At 37.1% G+C, this 13,407-nt stretch overlaps 1 protein-coding gene across 3 annotated transcripts in view; it reads left to right on the top strand.

The window, feature by feature from the left end:
* Positions 1 to 13,407, top strand: part of ASTN1 (astrotactin 1) — a 325,634-nt gene that overhangs the window by 297,620 nt on the left and 14,607 nt on the right. For all 3 annotated transcript variants that reach the window (XM_075182193.1, XM_075182195.1, XM_075182194.1), the window contains 4 exons: positions 3,890 to 4,023; positions 11,022 to 11,173; positions 12,244 to 12,379; positions 12,915 to 13,015. In XM_075182193.1, the coding sequence (XP_075038294.1) occupies positions 3,890 to 4,023; positions 11,022 to 11,173; positions 12,244 to 12,379; positions 12,915 to 13,015 (523 nt within the window). The remainder of the gene's footprint in view (positions 1 to 3,889; positions 4,024 to 11,021; positions 11,174 to 12,243; positions 12,380 to 12,914; positions 13,016 to 13,407) is intronic.

Genomic DNA, 13,407 nt, shown 5'->3' with positions numbered 1-13,407 from the left:
GTTCTCAGGTCTCCCACACAGCAGAATAAACTGATTTCAAACCAAAGAATCTCAACATTTGCAATTGAATGCAATCTATTTTATTGTCTAATATGGTCATTAATGGGAAGCAAGTGCAGTGCATCTACATATGTACAATTGTGCCTACTTTTGGGGTAAGAACATACAGATGGTTATATCCACACTGAGCAAGTTTCTGGGCATTTTCCGTGGCACCCTGCGGCACCCTGCGGCACCATGCAAAAACTGGAACACCCTCATATGTGTGCAAACTTCATCCCGACCAGTTCATTTAAATATGCCATTCTGCAAAACAAAATCTAATTTTGCACCAGTCCTGTAAGGAAGTTCAGGTTCGGCTCATGTCCATACTCAGCCCTGTGCAAAATGTACTTAATCTGCATTTTGCGCGCAACTATTCTAATCGGTACAAATAAGATCAATCTGAAAATTGACTTTCATGACATCACAACAGCAGTTGCAGAGCACACTCCCTGTGGTTCTAGTTCTTAATGACCCTATATGTGTAACTGCATGGTTCATGGCTTATATATCGCTCCTTATACATACAGCATATATACTGGTATATCTATCCATGTGTTCTAAGAGTTCTATGTTGACATGTATGTCTATGTTGACATAAAATCTCAGTGTGTAATAACAGGGTTCGATGCTGACATATATTTCCTTGTATAACTGCAGAATATACTATGTTGATCTATTTTTCTGTGTGCACTTGCAGGGTTGTATGTTGACATATATTTCCATGCGTAGCTGCATGGTCCTATTGTGACATATATAACTTTGTGTAACTTCAGGGTTGTTTATTGACATGTCTGAGCAGCTTCATTGTTTCACGCTGTCTGATCTGTCTATGGTCAACTGTAAGTTTCTGAGGACATCAGAGATCTGCTGTTTCTGATCTGTCTGTGTGCAACTGTAAATATCTATGCTGACATAGCTTTGTGTGTAACTGTAGGGATCTATGTGATTTAGCTGTCTATGTGTAACTGTAGGGATCTATGTTGATTTAGCTGTCTATGTGTAACTGTAGGGATCTATGTTGATTTAGCTGTCTATGTGTAACTGTAGGGATCTATGTTGATTTAGCTGTCTATGTGTAACTGTAGGGATCTATGTTGATTTAGCTGTCTATGTGTAACTGTAGGGATCTATGTTGATTTAGCTGTCTATGTGCAACTGTAGGGATCTATGTTGATTTAGCTGTCTATGTGTAACTGTAGGGATCTATGTTGATTTAGCTGTCTATGTGTAACTGTAGACCTCTATGGATACGTCTCTATGTTAAGCTAGGTACACACTACATGGTTTTTGTCCAATAATCGGCTCAACCAGACGACATACGACCGCTCGTTCAAAAATCGGGTCAGTGTGTGTAGTGACATGATGGTTGAAAGTCTGCCCAAATGGACGATTGTCACCTCATTTGGTTGGTCGTACCGTTAAATATTTTCGTTCCAATCTCGTTTCCGTTGTGTAGTGTGTATAAGTTTTCGACCGATCCACAACAGTGAGTATGAAATTACAGTCATTGCTCACGACAACATGGCTGTAAAAAGTTACTAACGGGACAGCTGCTCTTCCCTTTATCGTCTAAAACAAGGCTACTGTGTATGCAGTCCATGGACCATCGATCGCATGTAAAATCGATCGGCATAAAAAGTTGGTGAAAAATTCTGTATTGTGTACCTAGCTTAACTCTTGGTTTGTTGTTATCTATATGCATATAACAATAGGGTTCTATGGTGACTTGTCTGCCTTTGTGTAACCTTAGGGCTACATGTGGTCTTGTCTGTCTTTGTAACTATATGGGACTCTGTATGTAACTTTAGGGATCTATGGTGACTTGTTTGTCTGTTTGATTGTAGTGCTCTATGATGACTTAACTATCAGTGTGTAACTCTAAAGTTTTAATCTGTCTGTATAACTTTAGGGATGTTATGGTGACTTATTGGTCTATGTAATAGTAATGCTCAAGGTTTCTTATCTGTCTATGTAACTGTAGGATTCAGTGGTAACGTATCTATCTTTTTGTACCTGAAATGCTCTCTGGTGACTTATCTGTGTATAACTGTAATGCTCTATGGTGATCTATCTGTGTATAACTGTAGTGCTCTCTGGTGACTTATCTGTGTATAACTGTAGTGCTCTCTGGTGACTTATCTGTGTATAACTGTAGTGCTCTCTGGTGACTTATCTGTGTATAACTGTAGTGCTTTCTGGTGACTTATCTGTGTATAACTGTAGTGCTCTCTGGTGACTTATCTGTGTATAACTGTAGTGCTCTCTGGTGACTTATCTGTGTATAACTGTAGTGCTCTCTGGTGACTTATCTGTGTATAACTGTAGTGCTCTCTGGTGACTTATCTGTGTATAACTGTAGTGCTCTCTGGTGACTTATCTGTGTATAACTGTAGTGCTTTCTGGTGACTTATCTGTGTATAACTGTAGTGCTCTCTGGTGACTTATCTGTGTATAACTGTAGTGCTCTCTGGTGACTTATCTGTGTATAACTGTAGTGCTCTCTGGTGACTTATCTGTGTATAACTGTAGTGCTTTCTGGTGACTTATCTGTGTATAACTGTAGTGCTCTCTGGTGACTTATCCGTGTATAACTGTAGTGCTCTCTGGTGACTTATCTGTGTATAACTGTAGTGCTTTCTTTTGACTTATCTGTGTATAACTGTAGTGCTCTCTGGTGACTTATCTGTGTATAACTGAAGTGCTCTCTGGTGACTTATCTGTGTATAACTGTAGTGCTCCCTGGTGACTTATCTGTGTATAACTGTAGTGCTCTCTGGTGACTTATCTGTGTATAACTGTAGTGCTCTCTGGTGACTTATCTGTGTATAACTGTAGCGCTCTCTGGTGACTACTCTGTGTATAACTGTAGTGCTCTCTGGTGACTTATCTGTGTATAACTGTAGCGCTCTCTGGTGACCTATCTGTGTATAACTGTAGTGCTCTCTGGTGACTTATCTGTGTATAACTGTAGTGCTTTCTGGTGACTTATCTGTGTATAACTGTAGTGCTCTCTGGTGACCTATCTGTGTATAACTGTAGTGCTCTCTGGTGACTTATCTGTGTATAACTGTAGTGCTCTCTGGTGACTTATCTGTGTATAACTGTAGTGCTCTCTGGTGACCTATCTGTGTATAACTGTAGTGCTCTCTGGTGACTTATCTGTGTATAACTGTAGTGCTCTCTGGTGACTTATCTGTGTATAACTGTAGTGCTCTCTGGTGACTTATCTGTGTATAACTGTAGTGCTCTCTGGTGACTTATCTGTATATAACTGTAGTGCTTTCTGGTGACTTATCTGTGTATAACTGTAGTGCTCTCTGGTGACTTATCTGTGTATAACTGTAGTGCTCTCTGGTGACTTATCTGTGTATAACTGTAGTGCTCTCTGGTGACTTATCTGTGTATAACTGTAGTGCTCTCTGGTGACTTATCTGTGTATAACTGTAGTGCTCTCTGGTGACTTATCTGTGTATAACTGTAGTGCTCTCTGGTGACTTATCTGTGTATAACTGTAGTGCTCTCTGGTCACTTATCTGTGTATAACTTTAGTGCTTTCTGGTGATTTATTTGTGTATAACTGTAGTGCTCTCTAGTGATTTATCTGTATAACTGTAGTGCTTTCTGGTGACATCTGTCTATGTGTAACTATACAGCTCCGTCTTTGTAACTATAGGGCTCTATGTTGACTAATCTGCAAATGTCTATGTTGAGATGTTTATGTGTACCTGCATGCTCTGTTGTTTGTGTGTCTACCTGTTCCTGTGCGGTTCAGTGCTCAGCTGTCTATCTGTCTTTCTGTTACTGCAGGGATCTGTGCTCAGCTGTCTGTCTGTCTGTCTCTCAGTTGCTGCAGGAAGCGGTGCTCAGCTCTCTCTGGTGCTCTGGCCGCGGGGACGTAATTGAGGATTGGTGTCGATGCGACTCCACTGCTTTTGGTGTGGATGGACTCCCAACCTGTGCCCCTCTACCACAGCCTGTGTAAGGTTCCACATTCTAGATCTGTGTTACTATTTCATGCTGTTTTTATCCTGCATGCGATGAGTCCATGTCCTAGGTCTATTTGTTCTCCTACATTCATGCACACGTGTTAATTATATTCCACAGATCCTTCACCACCTCTCAGATCGCAGCCATCCTTCGTTGTCACTCTGAGTTGTGACATGTCACAGATCTTGTCTCCCTAACAGACTATTGTTTGTAGCTGTCTCATCTTTTATATGATGCAATAAAACATGTTTTATTGATAATTATGTTCCCACAGTTCCCTGTCTCATGTTCTGTTTCACACATCTTTGAGCTTTGTGGGATATGAGTAATCATTTTATTTTTTATTATGTTATGGATCACAGGCTGCTAAACCTATTTTGTAAGCTGTAGGCGCCATTGTGTCCCCATGTGCTGTAATACTATGTTACCCATGAACTCATCTGTAGAGTTGTATTTCTGATTCCTATAGTTCAAATGGTTACATAATCAGTAAGTTAATGGAAAAATAATCTAATTACATTTGATTTTCAATAATACAACTTGTAGGATGGAAATAGGCCAGCCGTTGTTCTCCGACTGTTGTATCAGGGATGTGTAGGTCAGCTGGGCAACCATCAAATCTCCTTCTTCTGTCCTACAGGTTGTATCACAAACACACAAGGAGCACAAATAGTTATCATATATCTCCTGTCCATAAAAACAATTCTATGCTACTTGTGAGTACTATTACTGTATAGCATACTTGAGATACTATGCTACATGTGAGTACTATTTCTCTATAGCATACTTGAGATACTATGCTACATGTGAGTAATATTTCTGTATAGTATACTTGAGATACTAATCTACTTGTGAGTAATATTTCTGTATAACATACTTGAGATACTAATCTACTATTGAATAATATTTCTTTATAGCATACTTGAGATACTATGCTACATGTGAGTAATATTTCTGTATAGCATACTTGAGATACTATGCTACATGTGAGTAATATTTCTGTATAACATACTTGAGATACTATGCTACATGTGAGTAATATTTCTGAATATCATACTTGAGATACTATGCTACATGTGAGTAATATTACTGTATAGCATACTTGAGATACTTTGCTACATGTGAGTAATATATCTGTATAGTATAATTGAGATACTATGCTACTTGTGAGTAATATTTCTGTATAGTATAATTGAGATACTATGCTACATGTGAGTAATATTTCTGTATAACATACTTGAGATACTAATCTACTATTGAATAATATTTCTGTATAACATACTTGAGATACTAATCTACTATTGAATAATAATTCAGTATAACATACTTGAGATACTAATCTACTATTGAATAATATTTCAGTATAACATACTTGAGATACTATGCTACATGTGAGTAATATTTCTGTATGGCATACTTGAGATACAATGCTCCATGTGAGTAATATTTCTGTATAGCATACATGAGATACTATGCTACATGTGAGTAATATTTCTGTATAGCATACATGAGATACTATGCTACATGTGAGTAATATTTCTGTATAGCATACTTGAGATACTGTGCTTCATGTGAGTAATATTTCTGTATGGCATACTTGAGATACAATGCTACATGTGAGTAATATATCTGTATAGCATACTTGAGATACTATGCTACATGTGAGTAATATTTCCTTATAGCATACTTGAGATACTTTGCTACATGTTAGTAATATTTCTGTATAGCATACTTGAGATACTATTCTACTTGTGAGTAATATTTCTGCATGGCATACTTGAGATACTATGCTACATGTGAGTAATATTTCCTTATAGCATACTTGAGATACTATGCTACATGTTAGTAATATTTCTGTATAGCATACTTGAGATACTAATCTACTTGTGAGTAATATTTCTTTATAGCATACTTGAGATACTATGCTACATGTGAGTAATATTTCTGTATGGCATACTTGAGATACTAATCTACTTGTGAGTAATATTTCTGTATAGCATACTTGAGATACTATGCTACATGTGAGTAATATTTCTGTATAGCATACTTGAGATACTATGCTACATGTGAGTAATATTTCTGTTTAGCATACTTGAGATACTATGCTACATGTGAGTAATATTTCTGTATAGCATACTTGAGATACTAATCTACTTGTGAGTAATATTTCTGTATAGCATACTTGAGATACTATGCTACATGTGAGTAATATTTCTGTTTAGCATACTTGAGATACTATGCTACATGTGAGTAATATTTCTGTATAGCATACTTGAGATACTATGCTACTTGTGAGTAATATTTCTGTATAGCATACTTGAGATACTATGCTACATGTGAGTAATATTTCTGTTTAGCATACTTGAGATACTATGCTACATGTGAGTAATATTTCTGTATAGCATACTTGAGATACTATGCTACATGTGAGTAATATTTCTGTATAGCATACTTGAGATACTATGCTACATGTGAGTAATATTTCTGTATGGCATACTTGAGATACAATGCTACATGTGAGTAATATTTCTGTATAACATACTTGAGATACTATGCTACATGTGAGTAATATTTCTGTATATCATACTTGAGATACTATGCTACATGTGAGTAATATTTCTGTATAGCATACTTGAGATACTATGCTACATGTGAGTAATATGTCTGTATAGTATAATTGAGATACTATGCTACATGTGAGTAATATTTCTGTATAGTATAATTGAGATACTATGCTACATGTGAGTAATATTTCTGTATAACATACTTAAGATACTAATCTACTATTGAATAATATTTCTGTATGGCATACTTGAGATACAATGCTACATGTGAGTAATATTTCTGTATAGCATACATGAGATACTATGCTACATGTGAGTAATATTTCTGTATAGCATACATGAGATACTATGCTACATGTGAGTAATATTTCTGTATAACATACTTAAGATACTAATCTACTATTGAATAATATTTCTGTATGGCATACTTGAGATACAATGCTACATGTGAGTAATATTTCTGTATAGCATACATGAGATACTATGCTACATGTGAGTAATATTTCTGTATAGCATACATGAGATACTATGCTACATGTGAGTAATATTTCTGTATAGCATACATGAGATACTATGCTACATGTGAGTAATATTTCTGTATAGCATACTTGAGATACTGTGCTTCATGTGAGTAATATTTCTGTATGGCATACTTGAGATACAATGCTACATATGAGTAATATTTCTGTATATCATACTTGAGATACTGTGCTACATGTGAGTAATATTTCTGTATAACATACCTGAGATACTATGCTACATGTGAGTAATATATCTGTATAGCATACTTGAGATACTATTCTACTTGTGAGTAATATTTCTGCATGGCATACTTGAGATACTATGCTACATGTGAGTAATATTTCTGTATAGCATACTTGAGATACTATGCTACATGTGAGTAATATTTCTGTATAGCATACTTGAGATACTATGCTACATGTGAGTAATATTTCTGTATAGCATTCTTAAAATACTATGCTACATGTTAGTAATATTTCTGTATGCATTCTTGAGATACTTTGCTACATGTTAGTAATATTTCCTTATAGCATTCTTGAGATACTATGCTATGTGAGTAATATTTCTGTATGGCATACTTGAGATACTATGCTACATGTGAGTAATAGTTCCGAATAGCATACTTGAGAAACTGGTATCATGACCTCTAATACATTTGAGATGCAGCCCTCCTCCCCCCTCCCACCTTAGCCTTGTGCTAGACCATGTTTTAAAAGAAGTTCTAAGCACCACAATGACAGTACCAGAAAGTTTGCATTCTACAGACCTCTTGAATCCTGAACTGACAGCACCTAATAATAGAACAGTATGAAAGACAAATAAGAGGGTAAATCCATACATTAGAAAACAATATGAGAAAGGTTAACATTTTAACCTTTTTTTTTTAACAATTTAAATCATACCAAAATAAAAGTAGTCTCTACTTTATGAATGGTTATATTTGGCCTTCAAACACTCTCATATCCTTTAAATGGGTTTTACACATAACTGGTTTTAAATATCCACTACTGTTTACAGCAATCGACCGGGTGAGGTATGAAGAGGGGTGAGCTTTCAGTACTGTAGAGTGCATCATCTGGTGTTGTGAGCAGCTTGCCTTTCAGACCTCGAGACGTCTTTAGTTTATTGGTTTGCTCTTGACCATCTGCACCTTTTAATAAATACATTGCTTTATTTTATTTTCTTCCTTTATATTGTTACCAATTGATTTATATCACCTTGACAGAGTTGTTTATGTTTGTAGCCCTTGGATATGGCACAGTTCTGCTCAGATTCTCAGAAGGATGTCAGAAAAATTTAGCAATGTATTTGGTAAAAGTTGAAGTGTCGCATGGACTTGTCAATAACTGAAAGCTATTCCATCGTTATGAATTTAAATTAACAAACCGAAAAACAAATTGAGAGGTGTGTGAAAGTGATCTAGTGCAAAAAGAAAAATGTTCTTTGCCGATAAGTGATCAGATGAAACCTGTAATTATAATTCAATGACTGGACAAACTTAAGTAATTATTAATTAAGCAACATTTTACTATAAAAGCTTAAAAAGCAAGGAAAACCACTATTTGACAACTATATGTATCAATTATGTGTATTACTCACATCAATAATATACATTAAATAACTAGTTTTTGTATTTAACTAAATACGTCCAGCATGATATTTTTTTCACTCACCAGCAGCAGCCATTTGCCATTTTATCAGGGAGGTGCTTCTCTATCTGAACAGGCACAGTGTGAGTGACAGCTAGGCAGTCTTGCTCTGCAGAAATAGTGTATAGATTGCTGGATTCATATACAGGGGCAGTGCTGGTGATGTCCTAACAGCTGAACTGACTGTAGTCTTAGCTTTTTGACCCGAATCTGATCTTGTTAGGACACTTTTTAGTAAAAGCTGCAGAAGGGCAGATAAAAGTCATTACATACCAGTGGTCTGACAACCAATGAACCCTTATAAAACAGATGGTAGTCCAAATAATCAGATCTCAACGGAAAGTACATATCTCGCTACCACTAGCCAACAGGCGACCACGCAAGCATCAATGCAAGTCATTTTTCTGATCTTACTACTAAGGTTTCCTTTCCATTTTCACCATTTAGGCTGGGGCTGCACACTGCAATATTTGGCTAATATGACCAAAATCTGCAAAATTGATCGGCCTAGTCGTTTGTGCCCAGTTTTAAAAACCTTTCAGATTGTATTTGACAAAATATATTTACTCCACATACTTTTCTAGTTAGCTTTAATACTTGTCCCCTTGACACCCCAGAAACTTGAAGTAGATTCCAACATTACAAAATTCACTGTTATTTATTAACAGTTATTTATAAAGTACCCACATATTGGCAGCGATTAGGAGCTAGACATCTGTAGTTCCTACCACCACACAGACACACATACTCAGGGTTAATTTTCGTCAGAAGCCAACGAAACTGCTAGCATGTCATTAACTACAAAAGTACTTCATGTGTCATCTATACTTTTTTTTTATCTTAAAGAGTTTGACAATAAAAATGTAACTGTGGCCATTTGTCAGCTACCCCGATAAAGCATATAACTCACAGGATTCTAGCTACATGTTGATTTATTCGGGTAACATTAAACTTGTCAGCTGCGTAGGATAGAAGGAATGTGTACATAGCTCAGGCAGCTGTGATATCTTGGTAAAGATGTCATGGTGCATTGCTTTGTTTGATGTTATTTTCTGATAGACCAGGGGGTAAATGTGCAGATCTTGCAATTCGCCAAATATCGGAAAAATCAAGTCGACTTGCAAAATCAAGTTTTGCCTTTAAAGCCGTTGCCGTTTAAAATTTCCCCTGCAAAGTCACCGAATATCGTCGACTTGCAAAATCGGCGCTGTAATACATTTACCCCCAGATCTTGAATTTTTATTACTTTTGGATGTAATAACCAGGGCCATCTTAACAACATTACGTGCCCCCGGGCAAAGCAGTGCATCTGGGCCCCTATATATATTATATCTATACATATATATTGCACCCCAGTCTGTACATGGTGAGTGCAGAGGATCTATGTCTGTTTTTTATATATATATATATATATATATATATATATATATATATATATATATATATATAGGGGCCCCGATGCACTACTTTTTTTAAATGTACTCGCTCAGTGAAGTTTTTCTTTTGCAGGATTTTTTTTTTGCAGGATTATTTATTCTTATTAAGAGCCTTGCCTATGGGGCCCCCTTGCCCGTGGGGCCCCCGGGCACCTGCCCATCGTGCCCAATGAAAAAGATGGCCCTGGTATAACTGGCAGGGTGGTGACACCGTCAATCTTGCTAAAGACTTCAGTAATCTCCAATTAATTCCCCTGTTCCCAAAACCTCTCTTATGTTTCTGGTTGTGTTATTCCCATTGTTGCACGTGGTTTGTATGTGCTTGCTCAATGAGATGTATTACGAGTTAAGGTTATGCTGTGATTTTGTTGCTGAAATTATTCCATTCAGTAAGTTTTGTCAGCTATGTCTGAGGTAACTGACCAATAGGAAACATTGTGCCCCTTGTTAGACCACTGCTAAATGACCAGGGTTGTCCAATGTGATCCCGATGTGTGGTGGTATTAGGCGTAGATCTGGAGGTAAATGTTTCAAGCTACAAGCTTACGGCGGGTTTGAAAAATGCAGATGTTGCCTATAGCAACCAATCAGATTCTAGTTATCATTTATTTAGTACATTCTACAAAATGACAGCTAGATTCTGATTGGTTGCTATAGGAAACATCTCCACTTTTTAAACCCGCTGGAAAGTCGCAGCTTGATACATTTGCTCCCCTGGTCATCTGGTGGCTGTACAATATATTGACTTTAGCTAGCAGTGGATCACTCATTGCCGTTCATTCAGTCAGGCTGCAAGTCTCTCTTTCCTTTCCTCTCAGGCTACATCTGTCTATGCTGCAGGAGCCTAGCAGTTCACTCCTGGTGCTGGAGTGGCTGCACTCAGAATCCCCCATCGGAGCGCGGATAGTGGACTATCTCGTTAGCCAGGAGAAGATTGCTGATAGACTGGATCATTCCAAAATGGAAACAGGTAACAATTACAATGAGGAGGGTTTGTCTCATAGTCTATGTATATACTAATTGTAGATGACTATTGACCTAATTTATATTGGGATGTAAGTCCAGTTGCGGCATGTAAAAACGTGACAGGGATAAGATTTGCTGCACTTCGCATGCACACATCTTATACCTGTAATTTGAGCTGAACATATCTTATACTTGAATCCACTTGTGCGTTAAGTATCTTAGGTGTTCACTCCCCTTAGAGATGATCCAGAATACGAAAGACATATATTTGTGTGCTACATAGGCCTGGTGCAAGTTTCTGAGTTGGCAACAATGACAGCTACATCTTTGCACCAGACGAATCTATACGCTTTAAGGGGGGTATTCAATTGTTAGCGTTAACGGGAAAAAACGAGCGCTCAAAAAATCTTAGCGTTAATACGTTAATTACTCGCGGAATTTCAGCTCGCTGCTCCCTGAGCGGCGAGCTGAAATTCCGCGAGTAAACTGCCGTATTAACGCTTTTCTAACGCAATATTACCGTATAAACGGTAATATTTTTAGAGCGCTCGTTTTTTCCCATTAACGCTAACATTTGAATACCCCCCTAAGGTTTTACATGTCTGAAGTTACATGCAACTCAAAATACACAAAGTAAGTGTACAGACATGTTGAATTTAATTTCCTGTATGATCCGAGTGTTTCTTGGCCAACATGACAACACACATGTGCACAAAATATATCCCACTTAACCTATTGTTGTTTGTAAGTTTATTTTTGTTATAACCTTCAGGTGTTATGTTGGGGGAAGATTTTTACTATTGTTGATAAAGACTTTTGTCTGAAAATAGACCATCCCCACACATATTAGCATATTGGGAAGGAGAATTATCAGAACCTAACAGATTGCCTTTAAATATTTTCCTCGGAATTAAATTGCTACTACTCATTAGAACCAATTACATAAACACTTCCTTAATCTAAAATTGTAATGTGTTTTAATTTATTTTATACATGTTTGTCTTTCATTTCCATGTGTGACCTCACCTTATACCAAATTTTCCCTGTTTTCCTCCCATCATTTTCATAAAACAGAGACAGTGCTGAGTTTTGTAGAAGATATTATCTCAGGAGCGAAATCTCCATGTGTAATGCCGGCTCAGGTACCGGACAAACATTCCTCGGTTATATCGATCGTCGTCCGCTGCCTGGAATCCGACACTTCCTACGCGTGAGTCCTCTGCCGCTTCCTACACTTATATGATTATCAGGGATATAATGGAGTCAGACTCTGCCAGTTAAAGTGCTCTGATTCTATTTTCATTTAAATTGACCATCTTTAACATTAGTAGAGTGAATTACTGAAGTGAATTATTATGGAGCATTGTGGGAAAAAAAGGTTAATAGATTTTGCTATTAATAGTCCCTGTATTATTTAACGGGTGACATACTATTGCCTTAGGACTTATGGGCCTGTTAATAACCCCGGTTTGGTAAATTAATCTTTTCATATTGCTCCCATTTAATCATCTTTGGTAATATCTATTCAAGTTGAGGTCTTAGTTTGGCTAAAGTATGATAAGCTTTGCTACCTGCCTCGGGGGGTCTGCTATTTAAATTGGAGTCATATAATTTGCAGCCTGCGTCATAGACGGTTTCAAATGTCCCTATAATTTAACCCTATCTTGTGCCTCTGCATAGTCATTCATGCAGCATGTTTGGTGCATTGTACAACATAATGAGAGGTTATTTCCTGATCTAATCAGGTTCACGTTATGGGGAGTTGATAACACCGGGAGACGCTCCGAGCCAAGTCATGTGACCGTACGGATGCCCTGTCCAGAGGTGGATGATGTGAAGTCACAAGGTAACAAATATTTTACGTCACACAAGCAGGGAATTTTGTATACTTTGTGCTTACATACAGTTTTTTTTCTACAGATTCGATCATTGACATTCCTAATTATTGCTTTGTGTCCGTATCGATAATCAGTATTGTTAGAGAATTTTGCTCATTTGTATATAATGGTATGCTTTAATATTTGTGTGTTTTTCATTCTTATGATCATTTGAAGCAGTTTCTTTAGTGAGCCTGCCTATTGGTCTTTAAAACTTGTAGGGGTAAATGTATCAAGCTGAGAGTTTTCCGACGTGTTTGAAAAGCCAATCAGATTCTAGCTATCATTAATTTAGTGCATTCTACAAAATGATAGCTAGAATCTGATTGGTTGCTATAGGCAACATCTCTACTTTTCAAAC

Source organism: Mixophyes fleayi, chromosome 8 (genome assembly GCF_038048845.1).
Source record: "Mixophyes fleayi isolate aMixFle1 chromosome 8, aMixFle1.hap1, whole genome shotgun sequence".
Lineage (NCBI taxonomy): Eukaryota > Metazoa > Chordata > Amphibia > Anura > Limnodynastidae > Mixophyes > Mixophyes fleayi.
The sequence above is the reverse complement of the archived record's forward strand: the minus strand, read 5'-3'. Positions and strand labels throughout refer to the sequence as shown.